The sequence below is a fragment of the Phascolarctos cinereus genome, unplaced genomic scaffold, assembly GCF_003287225.1.
Source record: "Phascolarctos cinereus isolate Bilbo 61053 unplaced genomic scaffold, phaCin_HiC Scaffold_2;HRSCAF=192, whole genome shotgun sequence".
Classification (NCBI taxonomy): Eukaryota; Metazoa; Chordata; class Mammalia; order Diprotodontia; family Phascolarctidae; genus Phascolarctos; species Phascolarctos cinereus.
Window position 1 is genome coordinate 350,827,221 of NW_027555625.1, and position 22,147 is coordinate 350,849,367.

The 22,147-nt window shown below is 41.6% G+C and overlaps 1 protein-coding gene across 2 annotated transcripts in view; it reads left to right on the forward strand.

The window, feature by feature from the left end:
• LOC110211701 (organic cation/carnitine transporter 2-like) overlaps window positions 1-21,777 on the forward strand; it is a 58,369-nt gene extending 36,592 nt beyond the window's left edge. The window contains exons 3-10 of one of the 2 annotated variants that reach the window (XM_078150370.1): window positions 173-327; window positions 1,559-1,730; window positions 3,147-3,273; window positions 8,414-8,514; window positions 15,026-15,240; window positions 16,768-16,950; window positions 19,232-19,367; window positions 20,072-20,334. In XM_078150370.1, coding sequence (XP_078006496.1) covers window positions 173-327; window positions 1,559-1,730; window positions 3,147-3,273; window positions 8,414-8,514; window positions 15,026-15,240; window positions 16,768-16,950; window positions 19,232-19,367; window positions 20,072-20,183 — 1,201 coding nt within the window. In that variant the 3' untranslated portion in view covers window positions 20,184-20,334. The other variant, XM_020991139.2, reaches the window with a different exon arrangement.
• Window positions 21,778-22,147: the final 370 nt, after the last annotated feature.

The window sequence follows — 22,147 nt, forward strand, 5'->3', positions numbered from 1 at the left end:
ATTAGCAGAGTGGTAACACCAGATTGCTTGGCATTTCTGCTTCCAAGTGTTGCTTCCCATGGCTTTAAGGAAGGGCTTCATTCCCAGAGAACAAGTCTCCACTTCCTTTCAGTAGATGTGTTGTTCTCACGATGTCATTCCCTTGTCAACATACTTTCTCTCTTTCTCTAAGGTTTGGCCGAAAGAATGTTCTCTTTGTGACGATGGGGATGCAGACGGGATTTAGCTTTCTACAGGTCTTCTCAACAAGCTATGAGATGTTCTCAGTGCTATTTGTCCTTGTCGGCATGGGACAGATCTCTAACTATGTGGCTGCTTTTGTCCTTGGTATGACAATCTCAGCTAAGCTGAGGTACCTGTTGTGTGTCTCATTACATCCCATCCTTTATATTCCTTATGACATCCCTTGTGTTCCTCACCCATGGGCTCATTCCTGACTAGGAGGCTTTAGTGGATCCTATTTACAAACAGGAAAACTCAGTCAATAAGTGTTTATTTAGTGATTACTCTGTGCCAGGCACTGTGCTAAGTGCTAAGGATAAAAAAGCAAAATGGGAGCCAGTCATTATTTTGTCCAAGATGAGCTAATGGAAGAGCCCAAATGAGAGCTGTTTTCTACTCCTCTGAGCCCCACTGCTGCCTTGATCTCAAAAGTGACTGGACATCTACATCTTCTTCTCGTTGGGCAGAGATGCAGTAAAACCCTACCAATGAAGCAGTTTTCACCAATTCCTGGCATTAATGTGGCCTAGGAAGGGGAATGTTGTTTGATCTTTGGGACTGCATGAATTAAGGGCACTGTTTTCCAAGGAGAAGGTTGTAATCAATGATCTTATCAAAACAGAAATTGCTCCCTCCCAGAGAAAGGCAGAAAGTACTTAAAAGAAAATGTTTGTAGGAAAGGGGTTTTATTAATATGGGCCTATAATTCCTATCCAATTATTTAATTAAAATTGTAAGCAGAGTCAGAGGAGACCAGCCAGATCCACAGAAAGGCTTTTGGTTTTTGATATATTGTCTGTCTAGTTGCTGGAGCCAGATATTCTTTCCTCTCCAAGGTTTTTGTCCCCTGGACCTCTGGTTCCAGGGTCACTGGTCTTTGGGTTCCTTTGGTTTGGACAGTTTTAAGAGAGTTATTTTCTCCTCAGATTTAATCAACAGTATTCCCTCTTGGTCTAATTTCATTATCACTACCTCACCCCCCAACCTTCCCGATGGACCTTTTTTTAGTGACTTTCCCTTTCATTGGAACTTAATATCAACTACCAAGAAACACATGTCTTACATAACATCATTAGGACTTGACTTTGTATTGTTACCTTTGTTCCATTCTCTTCCGGCTGATATAGGGGAAAGTGAGTAATCATATAAGTGAGCCAGCAGTGGACTCATGCCACTATTTTGGAATTGTTAATCCAGTCCCTGCCTCATCCTTTACCTTCGTGTTTGTCAGCTAGTCTGAAATACCTTCCAGGCTCTGAAATGAAGACAGTATCACACTATTGCTATAGACAGCCAAGTTACAATGCTAATGTATTTCCCTCTTTTTTTTTTAAAGGAACAGAAATTCTGGGCAAATCAATTCGAATAATATTCTCCACATTAGGAGTCTGCATATTTTATGCAATTGGCTACATGCTCCTGCCATTGGTTGCTTATTTCATTCGAGAATGGAGGATGCTACTGCTGGCCCTGACTCTACCAGGGTTGCTGTGTATTCCGCTGTGGTGGTGAGTATGACCTCATTCACGGAGAGACAATTATTGTAGCTGATTGAATTTGGCCATAAAACTAATATGTTCTGTAGTTTGTTCCTAAAAAGACAGGAGAAGGAAATAATTTGTTTACTTCCTAATCAAAGCTTCCAAGAACAGGAAGCCCATTGATTTTTCAAATGTTTTGAAAAAGGTTGTTATTTTGAAAGAAATTATTATTTGAAAGAGAATATAAGAGACATATTCTCTAATATTGTTATTAATTATTTATATTATTATTTTGAAAGAGAATGTTTCTCCTGTTATTTCTGAGAAATAATAACAAAAAATAAATAATTCAACAATCTAGTGTACAAGCCTGTGCTTGGAGCTAGAGTCATAAAAGAAGGAGAAAACGCAGTCTCCTCCCCATAGGAATTCTGAGCCTGTTCAAGGAGAAAAAATAATACTTGGCATATAATATTAAGTGCTAAATTTTGTGATTAAAACTCTTTCTAAATATGTGAGGCCTTCTGAGAAGTGAGATCACTGAAGGCTAGAGTAATCAGAGAAGACTTCTTGGAAGATGTGAGACTGAGTCTGGGCTCTAACGGACAGATAGAATTTGGATATCCTGAGGGAGGAAGATGTTCTAAGTAAGAAGAAAAGCATAAACAGGAATAGAGTATGATGTGTGGAAGGCCCAGGGAGAAAACTGACCAACGAGAGGAGACGGCACACATGGTGAGGGCAGTGGGGAATCACAGTGGATAGGTAGGCAGTGAACTTTAAATTGTATGTGGTCGGGACAAGGCAACTGATTTAATGACCTTGGTTTTCAGGGGTTTGGGAAAGATCCACCTGTGTGCAGTATACAGGAAGGCTATTGAACCTGGACTAGGATAATGGCTATGGGAGAGTGAGACACGTTCAAGAACTATGTTAAATTTCCCATTCAGTTTCCAAAGAAATCTGGTAACACCACAAGCCCATTTCTGTCACACAGCTTGCTACAGTTAATTAGTCTGATTGACACACAGCCTAAAAAAAAAATTTCCCCACCTCTTCCTATTGTCCACAAGGTGGCACCATTGTTTTTATGTTGCACTGGTACGCTTCAACTATCAGAGATAGTGCGGTAATTTCATGAGTTGTCACATTTGGTTTACCCACATCAAAAAAAAAAAAAAAAAGGGGGGCCAAGTTACCAAACAATCTTTGTGTTTAGATTTTATTGTGGTCTGGCCTATCATTGAGTAGGGAAAACTCTGGGAACTTAGAATATTCATTCATATTTGTTTTTCTGAATACAGATGTTAGGGTTTATGCCCTAACCTTGTACATCAGCATGTCCGTGTCACAGTCTGTTTTCCTTGTAGCATCCTGGTAGTGCTTACCTTGTAATTGTCATGCACTGTAGATTTAGCACATTTATTAAACTTGCTACTGCAGGGTCATTCCTGAATCGCCCAGATGGCTCCTGTCTCAGGGAAGATTGAAAGAGGCAGAGGTCATCATCCAGAAGGCTGCAAAAATCAATGGGATTGTTGGGCCATCGATAATATTTGACCCTATGGAGGTAAGTGCCGAAAGAGATATGACCAATCAGTCATGCATCTGCATCAATCTGAGACCATCTATCTCTAGGTGTGGTACACGCCAGCAGAAGAAAGTGTTCTCTGTCCTTAGCAGTGGGAGCAGGGTAGCTACAGAGAAAGGAGCTTCTGGTGTCAGTGAAGGGCAGTTTCTTGATCTTCAGGATAAATTAAGGCTTTGCTGGCAAAATTGGAGAGCAAACCTTCATCTGTATTTGCTGCTAACTGTTGGAGAAGCAGGTACTGTTCAAGCACAAATTCTTATTCTAGCCTTTCGCTCAAAAAACAAAAAGTGTTAAATGTTTGTGTGGGACACCACTCAAATTAAAAAAAAAAACATGCTTAGAGGTTTTTCAAGGAGAAACAGAAAGTTAATTTATTTGCTATTCTCAAGAATAGGGTATCCCTCCACCAGGATGCTCTGATGAGGGGAGACAGAGCACAGGAGCTAAGAACCAGACTAAATAGCCCTAACAGGCAAATCCCCCCTCCCAACAACCGGCCAGTGTTTTGGCTCACAACCTATGGAAACAGAAAACAAAACAAAGAGAACAATATACATGTCTGTATTTAGCCCCTTAGTTTGCTGAGGTAATACCAAAGAAGCAATTAAAGATGTGCAGTCAAGCTAGACACCGTACTGTATAGCCAGCTCACCATGACCGAAATATAGCAACAGGTACAACAAGATATGGGGGGGGGGGGCTTCTTCAGGAGTTTCAGGCTTGGCAAACTTTAACTACTGATATAACAATGGCCTAAAAAGGGGGAGGTACTTGGGACTGGACTCCCATAACTCACGTGATTTCTAGTAAACCGAAATTTAGGCCCGTCAGGCTGCTATGCCTGCCTTGAGTTTAATATAATTTCTGTTCATTCTTCTAAGAAGTCTTCACAGGACCCACCCCTTATCCCGCTCAACAAGAACCACTGACCCCCCTGAGGAGGCTTCACTTTTGGGAGTTCATCTCTCACATATTTATTTTACGTAGAGTTAGGTCAAGAGAGAAGAAGTCAAACTCTCATCCTTATGGGTTGATTTTATTTTTTTTTCTCAAAGCAGGAAGCTGAGCTCCCTGGAAACCAATCATTATTTATCAGGTTATTGATAATAACCCTTTATTGGTAATAAATATTAGATATTTAACAGTAGCAATTTTGCATAGTTTTTATCTATTTGAATTTCTTACTGCTTCAAAGCAGCTGATTGAGGTCATGGATAGGAAGCTGGACTTGGAGTCATTAAGATTTGGGTTCAGATTGGTCCTGTGACCTAAGTAAGTCACTTACTGTCTCGAAGCTTCAGTTTCCTCATCTGTAAAATGAAGGTAATAATAGTACTTACTTCACAGAGTTGTTGTGTATCAAATGAAAAATTATATGTGAATCCCCACTCCTAACTCTCTGGACTTTCTCTTTCATCCCCCCTCAACCTCCATTTCCCCCACCTCCCTTCCCTCTACCTTGTTTTGGCCCAAAACTATAACAGGGCTATTCTGCTCCCTTGGTCCTACCATCAACCAGAAAAGGCCAGGGGTATTTGTTGCTAAGCTATGGCCTGGCTGTATCTTTGGCAGGCTCCCAGGAGCATAGATTTGGGAAACCATGAATGCAGAATAGGTCCTAGGAATTCTTCAGGGAAACCATAAACTTTGTGCTCTAGCATCGGTGCCGATGGCAAGGATGTGAAGGATGGCATGGTTTGCTATTCTCATCTTCACCACATTTGGAATCCAGGACTGTTCCTGGATTGTAATTCTTAAAAGGGTCAAAAGGAAAAATGCCCTCCATTTCAAGCAGTAAACTCATAGGATCACAGATTTACAGGTAGACAGGACTTTAGGTGACCTAGTATTTCAGAGCACTAAGGTGATTCTACCTAGCTCCCAGTCTTCTACCAAGCAGTTCCCAGAACTCCGTGTCCCATCCCCCACCCATTCACAACACTCTAGTTTATGTCTTCTCCCTTTCCTTTGCTCCCTGGAGAGGGCCCACAACTAAATACTTCCTAACCCTTTAGCCTAGATATCCTGGCGCTGCAGTAGGAGGGAGGCTTGGAAACACTCACTGATAGCCTCTGATAAACGGAAGAGGAAGGAAGCATAGTCACAGAAATATGTTCAACCAAGGTTCGTTTTGGGTGAACCAGAATGTTTGCAGAAAAATTGAGACTACGATCTATCCCCCTCCAATAAAAGATTGCTTTGAGGAAAAAAGGCTATTTCAGCGATTCCCATTAAGTCACAAACTGACCTTTTACTGAACTGCTAACTTAGGGAAAAATCCACCACTCAAAGCCAGGTTTACTTAAGAAGAAACATCAGAATGTTTGGACATAAGCTTGATTAATGGCTACGGCTGCACCAAGTTTGACAGGAAGTGACTCTGGGTGAAGCTTGGGTCAGTTCTCCTGTTTTTCTTTCCAAATTCTCTTTTCCCTGGGACTAGTTCTGTAAACATACAGTGTGAGAACAAATAACAGAAATGCTTCCAAGCAAACAGACTGGTTTGGGTTCATTTCAAACATTTATTGAGCACCTACCATATGCAAGGCCTAGGCTAGATGCTAATGGGGAAAATGGCTTGTTTGTTGTTCATCCTTTATTTTTGAAGAGGACCAGTGACATCATAGGGTGAGGTCTTGACTTGGTTGTGAATTGGATTAAGTGAGGCAGAACTGTGCACTCTTCCTCCAGAGGTATCAGAGTCCAGTGGCAAGATAAATGTCAATGCTACCGGGATGACCCGGGATGCAATGGGTGACCTTGACCTTTCTGAATTAAGGTCTTTCCTAAGTATCAGTTTGTCTGAGGCAACACCCATTCCATGACTAAAGGCTAGGTAAGAATTGAGACCAAAAAAAAAAAAAAAGGCCTAATTAGCCATTACAAAAATATCTATCTGGTTAGGGAAGACTCTCAAAGTTTCTGGCTAGAATAGAAAACAATTGTTATTTACACTCATTCTAAGCCATCAAAACCTAAAGGCTTGGGCTGGAGGCTATTACTGGCCATTCAATGAAAGCCAGAGTGATTTGGGTTTAAAGACGAGGGTATAAGAAAGAAGACAGGGTATAAGAAAGAAGACAGCGTAAAAGATGGCTTAAAGTTTAACATAAAAAAACCCAATTAACTAAGATCTTGGCAGCTGCTCCCATCACTTCCTGGCAAGTAGAGCGAGAAGAAATGGAAGCAGTGTCAAATTTTATGTTCTTGGGCTAAGAGATCCCTACAGACTGCAACTGGAACCATGAAATTAAAAGATGCTTGCTCCTTGGAAGGAAAGCTATGGCAAAGCAGGACAGCATACTGAAAAGCAGAGATATCACCTGACCAACAAAGGTCTATATAGTCAAAGCTCTGGTTTTTCCAGTAGCAATGTATGACTGTGAGAATTGGACTATAAGGAAAGCTGAACACTGCAGAATCAATGCTGTCAAAGTGTGGTGCTGGAAAAGACTTTTTAGAGCCCCTTAGACAGCAAGAAATCAAATCAGTCAGTACTTAAAAAAATTAATTCAGGCTATTCATTGGAAGGTCAGATACTGAAGCTGAAGCTTGAATACTTTGGCAACAAAATAAGAAGATGGGATTCATTGGAAAAGACCCTGATGTTAGGAAAGATTGAAGGCAAAAGGAGAAGAGGATGGTAGAGGATAAGATGGGTAGATAGATAGTATCATGGAAACCAGAAAGATGAACTTGGATAGACTTCAGAGACAGCAGAGGATAGAGGTCTATGGTCCACGGGTTCACAAACTGTTGGACAAGACTGAGCAACCACAAGACGCTCCAAATGAAACGCAATGGGCTCTTTTAAAGCCTGTTTTTTCAGAGCTATATTGCAAGAAATCGTAAATGAAAACTTCACAGAGCAAAAAGTAAATCATCCTAGCTTTTGAGAGAAAAAATAATAAATAAGAATTACCTTTTTTAATGGCTTGTTTAGCTCAGACGCAGAGGAGTGGTGAGACCTGCCCAAAGATTACAGTTGCTGATGTAGATGTCTTCTGGCCCTCCTCTGTCAAACGATGACCTCAGATGTCCCTTACAGAGCTCATAGCCTGAGGACGTCAAGATTCTATTTAACCCGCACTGTGCATCAAGCAGGCAAGGAAATGCGCTGTCAGGTTGTGTTCTTGCTCTGGCTCCATGCCCAACAGGGAATGACTCAGTTCAGCAAACTTTCAAGTGTTCTTGTCAAGTCGTTTCAATCATGTCAACCTCTCCGTGACCCCATTTGGGGTTTTCTTGGCAAAGATAGTGGGGTGGTTTGCCACTTCCTTCTCCAGCTCATTTTCCAGATGAGGAAACTGATGCAAACAGGACTAAGTGACTTGCCCAGGGTCACACAGCCATAAGTGTTTGAAGCCAAATTTGAACTCAGGTCATCATGATTTCAGGCTCAGCACTGTACCACCTAACCTATGGCAAATCACTGTTCTAACACTAGGAGAAAGATAGCATTCAAGTAAGACAGCCCTTGCCTTCATAGAGCTTATATTATAGCTTGGCAAGAAAATATAAAGCAAAGCAAATAACTACAATAAAAATACTACATAAAAGCATCAAGTTTAAATGAAATGGTGGATAAGGCTAGGGGAGGGGCCATTACTAAAGGAATCAGAGAAAGCCTCATTCAAGTTGGGCTTTAAAGGATGGGTAGGAATTCAGTAAAGTCAGGAGAGTGGGGAGGAGAGAGGAAAGTGAAGGAAGTGGCCATTCCAGGTATAGTACTTAAGCAAAGGCACAAAGATGGAAAAACTCAGGGATTTTATGGAGGATCATGAACAAGCCCAGTTTGACTGCAACAAAGAGTATGTGAAGGAGAGTAATGCAAGATAAATTAGAAAGTCAAGGTGGCATCAGATTATGAATGGCCTTAAACTCTAAGCTAAGAAGTAGTTGGCTATCTTAGCATTGTGGTGCAACTTCATAAAAATTGCAGGTAGGAAACTTGCCTCCAGTGTTGCCACTGCTAAGGTCTAGGAAGCTCTTCAGAAGACTGGAATCCTCAAGGGGAAAAACGCCCTGTGTTAGGAAAAGAATTTGACACCCTGTCCTTTGAAGTCATGCTTGTCTGCTGGCTGAAGTCTCTTCCCTTACTACCCTGTCTTTCCTACAGTTGCAAGACCTGAATTCCCGCAAGGAGCAGTCCCATAGCATTTTGGACCTATTTCGAACCCAGAATATCCGGATCCTCACAGTCATGTCTATAATTCTGTGGTGAGTAAGTGTGAGCTCCTCAGTGCTACCAGAACAGCACTGGTGGCTGGGTTATCCCACTTTAAAATCCTGATTACTTAGAAACAAAAAAGCAGATGGGGATCGAACCAGTAATGTAAATTTGAAGGAAAAAAAAAATCAGGTGAAGATGTGACCTGTTAAAGATGCAATACTGTGTAAAACTTTTCTGTCAAACACAGCTATACAACCAAGAATGTGGATGCTGGTTGGTGCATATATGATTCAGTATTGATATTACTTCATTGTCTAAGGTACCTTTTAATAAAATGTAGTTTCCTTGATTATTTCTTTTAATTAGGTCTATTTTGCTTTTGCTTCGTCTGAGATCATGACTGCTATCTCTGCCTTTTTTACTTCAGATGAAGTAGTAAATTCTGCTCCAGCCTTTTAATTTAACCCTGTGTGTATCTTTCTGTTTCAAGTGTATTTCTTGTAAACTATATATTGTTAGATTCTGGTTTTGAATCCATTCTGCTGTCTGTTTTATGTGTGAGTTCATCCCATTCACATTCACAGTTATGATTGCTGTGTAGTTTCCTCCATCCTATTCTCTTCTATTTATTTTTTCTTTTTTACCCTCTCCCCTCCTCCTTCTGACTATTACCTCCCTTAATCCTCCCTCCCTCTTATCATTCCTCACCTTTTTCTTATTCCATTTCCTTCTTACTTCACTGTTGGGTAAGATGAATTCTGTACACAGTTGTGTGTGTATCTATAGTCTTCCCCTCTTGTACCAGTTCAGGTGAGACTACAGTTCAAATGTTACCCCCACCCCTCCCCCATTTCCCTCTCCATTTTGTAAACTTTTCCTTGCATGCCTCTTTTATGAGATAATTTTCATCATTCTTCCTCTCTCTTCAATATTCTCCCATTGCATCCCTCTTTTTTACCTTTCTATTCTTCTTTTGAGATCATCCCAACATAATAGACTCACACACATGCCCTCTGTCTAAGCAGACTCCTAAGTGCCCTAATGATGGTAAAGTTCTTAGGAGTTCCAAGTATCATCCTCCCATATAGAAACATAAACAGTTTCTTATAATTTCTCACTCATGTTTTCCTCAAGTCTTATGTTTAAATGTCAAATTTTCTATTCAGCTCTGGCCTTTTTGTCAGGAACGCTTGAAAGTTCTCTATTTTATTAAATATCAATTTTTTTCTCTTATAGTTAGTTTTGGAGGATATATTATTCTTGGTTGCAATCCTAACTCCTTTACCTTCGAGAGTATCATTCCAAGCCCCTCTATTCCTTTAAAGTGATAGCTGCTTAATCTTGTATAAACCTGACTGTGGCTCTACAATATTTGAATAGTTTTTTTCTAGCTGCTGTCAGTATTTTTTCCTTTACCTGAGAGATCTGGATTTGGGCTATAATATTCCTGGGAGTTTTCATTTTATGATTTCTTTCAGGAGGTAATTTGTGAATTTATTCAATTTCTCCTTTGCCCTCTGGTTCTAAGATATCTAGGCAGTTTTCCTTTCTAATTTCTTGAAATATGATGTCTAGATTCCTTTTTATTATCATGGCTTTCAGGTAATTCAATAATTCTTAAATTGTCTCTTCTCAGTCGATTTTCCAGGTCAGTTGTTTTTCCTAGAATATATTTAACATTTCTTCTATTTTTTTTCAGTTTTTTAACTTTGTTTTATTGTTTCTTGATGTCTCATGGATTCCTTAGCTTCCACTTCACCAATTCTAACTTTTAAGTAGTTATTTTCTTCAGTGGGCTTTTGTATCTTTTTCCATTTGGCCAGTTTTAATTCTTAAATAGTTATTTTCTTCAGTATTTTTTGTGCCTCTTACCAAGCTGTTGATTCTTTTTTCATAATTTTCTTGCATCTCCCATTCCTTTTCCCATTTTTTTCTCTACCATCTTATCTGATTTTTAAAATCATTTTTGCTCTTTTTAACATCTCTTTTTTTAGCTTTTTCTAGGAATTCTTGTTGGGCTTGTTCCAATCTGCTTTTTTTTTTCTTTGAGGCTTTGCCTATAAATGTTTTCAGGTCATTGTCTTCTTCTGAGTTTGAGTCTCAAGTTTCCCTGTCAATTGGAGTAGCTTTTTATGGTCAGGTTCTTTTTTTTTTTTTTTGCTCATTTTTCCAGCCTTCTTCTTGACTTTGGATTTTATATCGTGGTGGCCTGTGTTCACCTTGGGGTGGGGAGCTGAAATGACTGGCCTAAGCTTTTGTCTTTCATGTTCTTTTGATGCTTTTGCAACTAGGTCTGAGGGCCTTTAAGTTTTCAGTGCTTTCAGTGTGGTATGATCCAAGGAAAAGCCTGGTCCCTGCTCTCTGATCCATTGTGACCCAGAAATAGAAAACAGATGACAAAGCTGCCATTCCTGCTACCAATGATGGTGCAGGGGTCCCCGGGATATCTTTCTGAGTAAACGTTCAGTTTCCTCAGGGTCCCTAGGTGCTGGTCTGCTCCCCGCCACTGCTGCCACTGCCACAGCCAGTTGCTGCCATCACCGCTGGTGCCACTTCTGCTGTACCACGCTCCTGACCAACCCCCACCCCAGTGTTCACTGACCTCTCCTTCTGACTTCCTAAGCTGCCCTGGGCTTGAGAAATGACTCACTGTGACTTTTAACTGGCTTTCTTGCCCAGAATTTGGTTTGGAACATTTTTGTTGTTGTTGTTGTTATGGAGGAGGAGTGTTAGGAGACCTTGGCAAAAATGCAGGATTCACTCCAACATCTTGACTCCACCTCTCTCCACATAGCTCTTTAATCTTCATAGGGGGAGACAAGAATAGTAAAGGCAAAGATGATTCCCCCTAAGAACCAGAACTGAAGAAGCAAACACAGTGAAGAGAAGTGACCAGAAGATGCCCCAGGTTACCCCAAATCCTGAGGCAGGCACAGAGCCAAATTCCTCTCAGTTTATGGATTCCAAAATAGGATTCTGCCTCAACTCCACATAGATAGGGGTTATGGGAGTACGGATAAAGACCCATAAAGAAAAAAAATATCCCTTTCTCCTGGCCTTCTTGCCTTCAGAAAATAGTGGATAGGGAGGTGCCATATCCTGCGTGTTGGTGTGGCTGGTAATCACATATCTGGAAACAGTGGCTACTTTAGAAGATGGAGGCGGGATGGACTCTTCTCTCTGGGTTGTCTAGGAAAGTACTGTCTGGAGACAAGGGAGTGAATTAGACTGTCTCCTTAAGCCTATTCTAGTCAGAGGGTTTAAGACCAAGTTCCTGAGGACGAGGTCTGTCAGCGATTCTAAATCACTTACAGGACCATAGACACAGGTTATTAACAGAAACTATTAAATAATAGTAATGATAAGGATGAACCTTATCCAGGTCCTTATTAAATTTGTTGTTGTTGTTCAATTGTGTCTAACTCTTTGTGACCCTATTTGGGGTTTTCTTGGCAAAGACACGGGAATGGTTTGCCATTTCCTTCTCCGGCTGATTTTACAGATGAGGAAACTGAGGCAAACAGGGTTAAGTGACTTGCCCGGATTCACACAGCTAGTAAGAGTCTGAGGCTAGATTTTAACTCATATCCTGGATCCAGGCCTGGCACTTTATCCACTGTGCCACCTAGCTACTCCTTATTACATACCCTTCCTTATATATAGGATAATATGTTTAGAAGTGGCTAGGTGATAGGGGAAGAAAGATCCTAATGTACTCAACCACATGGTCTTCATTGTTATTAACAAAACTCCTAATGACAAGACCAAGGAACTTTAACAACCAAATAATCTTCAGTACCTTAGGCAAGAAGGGGGAAATGCTACTGAACACTTTCAAGCAAATCCTATATACCCAAAGTAGGAAAAGTCACCATAGTGACGGACTGACTCCTGCCTCTAAGGGAGAGGTGTAGTGGCTGGAGTACTGGAATTGGAGTCAAGAAGACAGGTACAAATCCTGCCTCAGAGAGAGAGATGGGCAGACAGACACTGAATCATAGCATATGTGCTTTGTGGAGCTACTCTAAGAAGAAATCTAGGCATGTCACGTTCGGGATTCAGGGTGTCTGTGAGTCATTCATTTCTAAGGAAAAGCACAGGCTTCTTTAATGCCAGTATCTCTACAAGAAACAACAAGGATCCCAGCCACACTGGGAACTTCCAGGCTATAATGAATCACTCAGGGGTTCCCTACAATTCTTCTCTTTCACTGAGATTTCTAGGTGTTGAAGAATACTTTTTAAAGGTAGATGCAGGGCAGCTAGGTGGCGCAGTGGATAGAGCACCAGCCCTGGATTCAGGAGGACCTGAGTTCAAATCCAGCCTCAGACACATACTAGCTGCGTGACCCTGGGCAAGTCACTTAACCTCATTGCCTAGCGCAAAAAAAAAAAAAGTAGATGCATGGGGGCAGCTAGGTGGCACAGTAGATAGAGCACTGGCTCTGGATTCAGGAGGACCTGAGTTCAAATCCAGCCTCAGACACATAACACTTACTAGCCGTGCGACCTTGGGCAAGTCACTTAACCCCACTGCCCAGCCAAAAAAAAAAACTGAAAAACCAGAAAAAAAGAAGAAAAAGTAGATGCGTAGAGGTTTTGACATGCAAAACAACCCAAAAAGTCCTGCCCAGGACACAGTTAGCCTCACAGCATACCTGACACACCCTGACACACAGTCTTGCTCTCAGACCATAAATGCTGGTCACTTGTTACCATGAACTAAACACCTCCTGTGTTCGGGCCTCAGCCTGTGAATGGGAAGAGTGATCTGGAGCCAATGAAGGTATAATATTTCTATCCAGTTAACCTTGGGGTCTGCAGTCCAGCAGGTCCCCTGAGACTTGGTGTGAGTGAGACTGCATGTGTGGGAGTGGGGCTGAGGGTATTCCTGTCATCCTGTGTCCCAGCACTCCTATACAGAATATCAGTATTCAGAGGCCAGGATTTAATTAAAACAAGATCAAAAAAGGAACCTCCCAGTAAGATTCCCCACCTGAATGGCAAGTTTCTGAGTTACCTGTAATCTCTGCAAGGAAATGAAATGTGTGAAAGGTTAGAGGTTGGGAGGGGCCACAGAAGAAATATTAAACGTGGGTTGGAGTTGCGGTCAGAATGACTATGTACTTACACATAGTCTCAAGGTGGGATGCAGGGGGACAGTGCCGGTGTAAGTGGCTGCTCCATTTTTTTTGAAAGCCTTAATTCTAGTGAAGGCGAATCATTCTGCTACTAATAACTGCCATTCATATAGTTCTTCAAGGTTTTAAGAGTGTTTAACACAGATTCTCTTATTCGATCTTCAGTCAATGAACATTTATTAAGCACTTACTGTGTACCAGGCACTGTGCACAGGATACAAAGAAAGTCAAAATACGGTCTGTGTTCTCAAGGAGCTCACAGCCTGAAGTGGGGTGAGGGGAGGACAACAGGTAAAGAAATGAGCTGTATATAGGATAAAAAGGAAATCATCCACAGAGGGAAGGTACAAAAATTAAGAGAGGTCAGAAAAGGCTTCCCGTAGAAGATGAGATTTTCTTGGGACTTGAAGGAAGCCAGGGATGCCAGGAGACAGAGATGAGAAGGGAGAGCCTTCCAAGTCTGGGGACAAAGATGGAGGGTGTTGTGTGTTGCACAAGAAGGAGACCAGTCACTGGATCAGAGAGTAGGGGGTAAAGGAGAGAAGATGTAAGAATTCAGAAAAGGAAAGGCCCTGCTCAGAGAGAGCTGACTTGTCTGTAATCTCATCAATTTGGGGTTTTGTTTTTGTGCCTGCAGTTGGGGTGGGGCAGGGGGGTAGCATCTATCAGTACCTTTCTCCTCTTTCATCAGACCTGGTTCTATGACTGTGTGTCTTGAGTCACTTCACCTCTCTAGACCTCAGTTTCCTCAGCTGTGAAGAAAAAGGGTTAGAGTAGATGAATCTCTAACCTCCCATGATCCTAACATTAATCTCATCAATTTTCATCCTGTTCATCGGATCTGATATTTCTTCATTCATAGTACTTAATTACTCAAGGGTGTTTTTGCTCCCTTAAGCTGTTTAACATTCATCATAAATCTGCCCTTATACAAGTCCCTTTTGTGCTTTTCTCTAGCGGGCAGGGGATCCAGGGCCGCCCCCTCCTCCACGTGTCTAGTTTGTGGTTTTTGAGAGGAATGGCAAAGTGCTTTTGTGAATCAGGGTGGGGAGGGGGAGGTGGGTTATGTAGCACATTGGAAATTATGGGCATTGGCAGTACTTCATTTTCTGTACTAAATCATCTGAAGGTGGTATGAAGCTGAATGCTTGCCGTGGTAATTATTCCTAGCTAGCCAAAGTTTGTCTGTACCTTCCTCCTCAGCAAGTTTACTCAGGAAGTTTTCTTCTAGAGTGGCGATAGATCAATGTGCGCAAGCCTCCATCCTCTACTTCTGCTTCCTGCAATGATCAAATCACAAAAGATTCCCTTCCACGAGAACCAGAGGCTGGCCACAGATGGAAAATCATGCTGTGCAGTGGGGGAGGCATGGGCTTTCTAGCTTTGTTTTTCCCTTAACTATCACCATTTCTTAACAGGATGACCATATCAGTGGGCTACTTTGGCCTTTCACTTGACACTCCAAACTTACATGGGGATAACTACGTGAACTGCTTCCTCTCGGGTGTGATCGAGGTCCCTGCGTATGTTATTGCTTGGCTGCTCTTACAGCACCTGCCCCGGCGGTATTCCATGTCAGCTTCCCTTTTCCTGGGGGGCAGTGTTCTTCTCTTCATACAACTAGTGCCCCCAGGTGAGGGCTTTGTGGGTCATGCTTTTTGTTTTCTCTACACACCCTTGTAGACGAATGACTCCCCTCACACAATTGTATAGGAAATAAAATCAAGTATTGGATCAACTAGAAGGAATTGACATTACTGGCTGAGGACCATGGGTATGCAGTTCTCTATCAGACTGGGGTAGTATTTTAAACCAGGACTCAGAGAAGGGTGAGTGGGGGAGGAATATTCTAGGACACTTTGGCATTGTTTTCTCTCCAGAAGAGAAAGGGAGCTATTACTGGTTCATTTTCCCCACCATGAGCCCTATGCTTAGTGAGCCCAATCACTGTTAAAAAAAACCCTTTTTTCTTACAGACATTGACACTGCCTTGATTGTGGCCAACATCTGACTCTCGGGTGAGAAATATTTCTTGGTAGAGAGAAAGGAAAGCTTGCAAAGTAGGAATTATTTCCTACTATCCATATAACCATACTGATACCACAGGCAGGAACAAATGTCCCATATCATCACAGTCCCATCCTGTCCTGTGTTGAACTGCAGTATCATTTCCCAGTGTTAAGGGAGGCACAGCAACATAGAAATTGAAGACAAAACCTGACACCAAGTACCCTTGAGTGAGTAGCCATTCCTAGTCCCATATTTGTGGGACAGAGCCATGACCTGATCCAGGACCTAAGAGGTATTCGTTTATTCAGGCCAAACTCTGGCCCCAGTTCACTCAAAGTAACAGAAGGCATGACGAGCAGAAATAGCTCAAAATAGAAATATTACTAAACTGCTCACAGGCTCCAGGGTCACCAGACTCTACCAAAAATTGCCAACAGATCACTTATAACAGGGAAAGTAGTAAGCTACATACAAGTGCTGATGTGAGTAGGCATCCTTAAAGAACTTCAGGAGATGCATTGACATGTCACTGTTGGGTTATCTGACTGAGACTAGTGAAATATCCTCAGGAACAATGGGATGGATCTGAAGAAATCTGCCTTGGGAAATACAGGGTGGGGTAAATGAAGAAAAGAGCGCCCATTGGGGGGACATCCTCCCCAGGCAGCTAAAAACACCCTAAAATAAATCCCAATGGGCAGTACAGGGCCCAGTCTCCATTCTTTAGAAGCAAATTCACAGTGGGAATGTTTGGAAACCAGGCTCAAGAACTATTGAATATAGCTTATCATAGAGTTAAATATAACAACCATTAGGTTGTTATAGAGCCAAAAATTTGGTTCTTGAAAGGACCTCTGCAGTATTCTTTCAATATACAGGCTGAGGCTCTCAGTTTCTTGGGGACACTACCTGATGGTGGTCAGCACGTGCACCATGTGCACCAGGGTTTCCAGGTGGATCAGGACCTTGGGCACAACTCTCCTTTTACACCAGCAAGTTATATACACTGACAAAGAAATGGAGAGGTCTTCACTGTTTGAGGGGAAAATCTTCAGGCAAGGAGGAATTGATCAGGGTGATGCAGCAGGCAGGGCACTTGCTCCAAACCTCACTGAAGCGTGGTCTTCCTGCCCCTGCTTTGTCTCCCCAGACTTATACCCCTTGTCGAATGGCTTGGTGATGATCGGGAAGTTTGGGATCACCTGTGCTTTTGCCATCGTGTACGTGTACACAGCTGAGCTCTATGCCACAGTGGTCAGGAACATGGGTGTGGGAGCCAGTTCCATGGCATCACGACTGGGCAGCATCTTGTCTCCTTACTTTGTTTACCTCGGTGAGTCGCTGTGGACAGTGTGCAGCCTGAACAAAAGGGATATGCCAGTCACATTCTTAAGCTAACATGGTAGAGTTTAACATGGCATGTGAACAAACTGGTTTGGCTTTAGCTGACAAGCATAGTCCTTGGTTTCTCTAGGAAGTTAACTCCATGGAAAGCAAAGTACAAGGCCACTGGAGGTGGGCACTTAAATTCTCTTCAGAGGTAAAATATGATCTCCAAGGACCCTTCCAGCTCTGACAATTTATGATTCTACCACATGGTGTCTCTGGGTAATCAAAAAACATAACTCATGGGTTAGTGTAAAAAGGGATGTGTGCTGATTGTGAAGATGGTACTTACTTTTCTTTCTTTCTTTTTTTTTAATAGTATATTTCCCCAATTACATGTCAAGACAATTTTTAGCATTCATTTTTACAAGATTTTGAGTTCACAATTTTTATCCCTCCCTCTCCTCCCCTCTTCCTAAAGTGGTAGGCAATTTGACATAGGTTATACATGTGCTATCATGTAAAACTTATTTCCATATTAGTCACAGTTGTGAAAGAAGAAACAGATCAAAAGGAAGAAAACCATGAAAAAAAATAAAGTAAGTGAAAAAGTATGCTTTGATCTGCATTCAGAGTCCATCAGTTCTTTATCTGGATGTGGATAGCATTTTCCATCATGAGTCCTTTGTACTTGTCTTGGATCATTGTGTTGCTGAGAAGAGCTGAGTCATTCATAGTTGATCATCACTCGGTGTTGCTGATAACTGTGTACAATGTTTTCCTGGTTCTGCTCATTTCACTTTGCATCAGTTCATATAGGTCTTTCCAGGTTTTTCTGAAATCTATCTGTTCATCATTTCTTATTGCCCAATAGTATTCCATTATATTCATTTACCACAGCTTGTTCAGCCATTCCCCAACTGATGGGTATCCCCTCCATTTCCAATATTTTGCCACCAGGAAAAGGGCTAATACAAATATTTTTGTACATGTAGGTCCTTTTCCCTCTTTGGGATGCAGACCTAGTAGTGGTATTGCTGGATCAAACGGTATGCACAGTTTGGCTGCCCTTTGGGCAGAGTTCCAAATTGCTCTCCAGAATGGCTGATCCATTCACAACTCCAACAACAGTGCATCACTGTCCCAATTTTTGCACATTTTCTCCAACATTTATCATTTTCCTTTTTAGTCATATTAACCAATCTTATGGGTGTGAAGTGGTATCTCAGAATTGTTTCAATTTGCATTTCTCTAATCAAAAGTAATTTAGAGTGCTTCTTCATATGCCTATCGGTAGCTTTGATTTCTTCATTTGAAAACTGCTTGTTCATCTTTTGACCGTTTATCAATTGGGGAATGGCTTGTATTCTTATAAATTTGACTCAGTTCTCTGTATATTTGAGAAATGAGGCCTTTGTCAGAGACACTTGCTATAAAGAGGTACTTACTTTTCGAATGAGAAAACAGCCAAGGGCTATAGAAGCTCATATGGGGTTATTTATTATTTATGCCTTAGCTCCTTCCATCTGCATTTCTCCCACAGAAGTATTCATTTGAGATCCTGAGAATAAAAGGGCTATATGAAAATGCATGTTTTATTAGATTCATAGAGTTAATAAACATCCAAGCCAGAATTAGGACCCCTCTCTCCCGCCTTCAAGGTCAATGCTTTTACCATTTGGCTACTTCTCTTAATTTGATGGTCTTATTGTGGCCGTTGTCTGCTCTGGAGTAGAGAAATACTACTTCTCAGCCAGGAATCGCCAAATTTACCTAGCTGTGATCCCTGTCCGGACCTACAGGATGCTGCCTTTGAGCATTTGCCGCTTTGTGCAAAGGCTATGTGGCTCCAACAAGTGGAAACTCACCTCATTGAGCATAAAATTACATAGACAGGCTGGGGCCTATCTGTGGGGCTGGTCTAGTCGGGTTATTTCTGACTATGGGTTGATGCAATAGTTGTCTTTGGAAGCATGACACTGGGAAACACGCAGACACAACACCAAGCGTTCTGTCCCTCAGTGACATCGTGATTAGCTGCAGTTAGTCCAAGGGGCTACTGTCCTCAGCCCACTGGCCTTTACTTTTGGTAAGTCAGTGCACTGCTCGGGCAATGCTGGGCTGATAGGCAAATTGTGAGGGCTGGTGAGGAGAAGGGAGGGGAGATGGGTAGGAGAGGGGATTGAAAGACTACCCCAGTAAGTATTAGGACTACATGACAATGTACCCAGGTCATGGTGCATTGAAGGTCAACCCCATCGTAATCACCCAGATCTTTTGTGTCTTAGGTGCCTATGACCGGTTCCTGCCCTACATCCTCATGGGGAGCCTAACTGTGCTGACAGCCATCCTTACCTTGTTCTTCCCAGAGAGCTTTGGGATCCCTCTCCCAGATACCATTGATCAGATGCTGACGGTCAAAGGGTAAGAAACCTCTTCTCTAAGATATTCTTCTCTTTTAAGATCCTACATTTCTTCTTGATTCAGTTAACCCTCACAGCTGGCATACTCCCTGACTGTTCCATTCAGACAGCACAGAACTCAGGGCATCCTGTGGATTTGTATGTGGTGAACAGTTTATTTCCTTGGAGCAGCCCAAAGTAAAAATAGAAAAGCCCGACAAATTCTCCATTCAGTGCTTACCAGGGGAAAGCAGACCCGGTGATCTTGCTGTCAGTCAGTAAACATTTATTAAGCACCTACTTATAAGGCACTGTACTGAGCAGTGGGGATACAAACAAAAAGTCAAAACACAGTCACTGCTCAGAGTCCAATGAAGCAGACAACATGCAAACAACTATATAGAAACTCTGTGTGTGTGTATGTGTCCAGAAACACACACACACACACACACACACACACACACACGTTAAACAGGAGACAGACAACAGAGGGAAGACACTAGAATTAAGGGGGATCAGGAAAGGTTTTCTGTAGAAGATGCGATTTTATCTGGCATTTGAAGAATGCCAGAAGCTAAATATAATGATAGAGAGTATTCTAGGCATGGGGGACGGCCAGTGAAGAAGCCTAGAAATGCTTTCTGAGTGGAAGTGTGAGAAGGGTAGGGATGTGGGGGTGGGGGAGGTGGGGGAATAATTCAGCCTTTGGTGTGTTGAATACTGCAGGTGTTCCCAGAATATATCTTCCTGTCTGATCCTGCCCAACACTGTCTCTGTACGTGTCTCCACAGAAACAAGAGCTTTAGTACATTGCAAACAATGGGAAGAACAATCATAATAGGATATGGTTTTTCCTTTTCTTTTGGTGAAGTTCTACCCTTTTAAAAATACTTTCTAATATATATTTTAAATGCTGTGATTAGAATAGATATATCTGATAGAGGCTGGCTTTACACATTTCTTACTAAATTTAATTTGCCTTTTTTTTTTATAGAATAAAATACAGACAAACTCCCAGCAGCAGCAGCAGCGACTCAAGAATATTAAAAGAAGGTGAAGAGAGACACGCAGTCCTTAAAACCACAGCCTTTTAGTGAAGCCTGTATTCAGTAAGACGCTGAAGGAGACTTTCCTATAAGGGCTTATGAGAACACTAAGTGTCCTGGGGTATTAAACATCCTGGTATTTATTACATGGAACCCATTCCCCCCTTATTTGTTGAATAGGCACATAGACACTGTCCTTAAGAGAAATCAAGACCAGGTTGCTTTCAATATCATAATGACTTGGCTTCTCATAAGTAGTTCAGTACCTACTAGAATTAATGGGTATTTGAAGCGGGTATGGGGGTGATATATTAAATTTACGGAGTAATTTGAGATTCTCTGAAAAAGGCCACTAATAAAATTGGATGTTTATTTTTCTTCCTTCCTTCATTTGCTGGGGGATGGCAATTTCGCTTGTCTTGTTTTCCTGTGTTCCTTAGGAATGCTTAACCAGACTTGTTTCTCCAGGGCTAAAGAAAGGATGGGGGCTGGGAAAACTTGAATGTAGTTAGGGTGGAAATGGATTTTATTATATAGAATGTCACCATCCATGCAGTAATTTGCTAGCAGAATTTCTCTAATCACTCAGCACAGCTACTGGGTGATCAGGTGGGCTCAAAGGGTTGGGCTTGTCCAGGCCCATGTAAAAAAATAAAATATTGCAAATCTGCACTTCTTCCATTGTTAGATAAGTCAAACCTTCAGTCTTGCTCCGGGATCATCAGTTGTTGTTGTTGTTGTTGTTGTTTTCCTAGTAGTTTGAAGGAAACACAGAATTGGGGAATGTGTAGGGAAGGCTAGGGATTGAAAATAGGTTATAATATCTGTTTACTCAAAGCCTTGAGATTTTTCTGGCAGAGTGTGGAGGGGAGGGGCCTTCTCTTTAAATCATTTACCCTTCAAATTATATTTGGAAAAGGGGGCTAATTGGGCCCTAAGTTTTTGTCATCTGTGCCCAGCTGCAAATAAACTGAATGTGAGTAAACATTTGCTAGGAGCCAATGTTAACTAGCCTTGTGTAGATGCCAAAAGTGACGATATGTGGTGCTTTCCTTTTCTGATCTTTATCATGGAAAAAATGACTAAGACCATGGATGTGATTTGAGTTTCTCCTGTTAGATTGTGGGTGTGAGTATATCTACTCACCCAAGTAACAGAGGTACTTACTTAAGTCATGTGATGGCCATAGTTGAAACTTGTTGGGAGATGAGGAGGGTAGTAAGCTTTTTATTTGCCTTCTTTTTTTCCCCTTGATTCCATTGCCATGGTATACTAAAGCATATTCTTCAACTGGTCAAAAAAATGATTTTTTTTTTGTGAAAACTACTGTGGTGTCTTAGGGATATTAAAAAAACTTTAATAAACAAAATTTTTTTAAAAAAATAATGATAGCTGTCTACAACCTTTACTTCTATTAAAGCTGCTGATTTATTTATCACTCTACTACTTGGTTTATCTAAGTGCTAAAAGACTATATCATCATCTCCTCTAGCTTCCCACTAACTTTGTATACAGTCAGCTTGGCTGATTCGATAGCTAGGGTAAATGGATTAGATCTCCTTGTAGGTCAACTTCACTCTATTCATCAGCCATAAGTTGGTACCCTAACCCCCCACCACCCCTAGTTATACAACTCAAACCTTTCTCACAAACTGACCTCTCCATAACCCAGCCCACAGATGCATCCTCCCAATCGAAGCCTGGCTCAGAGATGTATATTACTGTCCACAGCAGAAACAGGTTAGAGGGAGTGAGA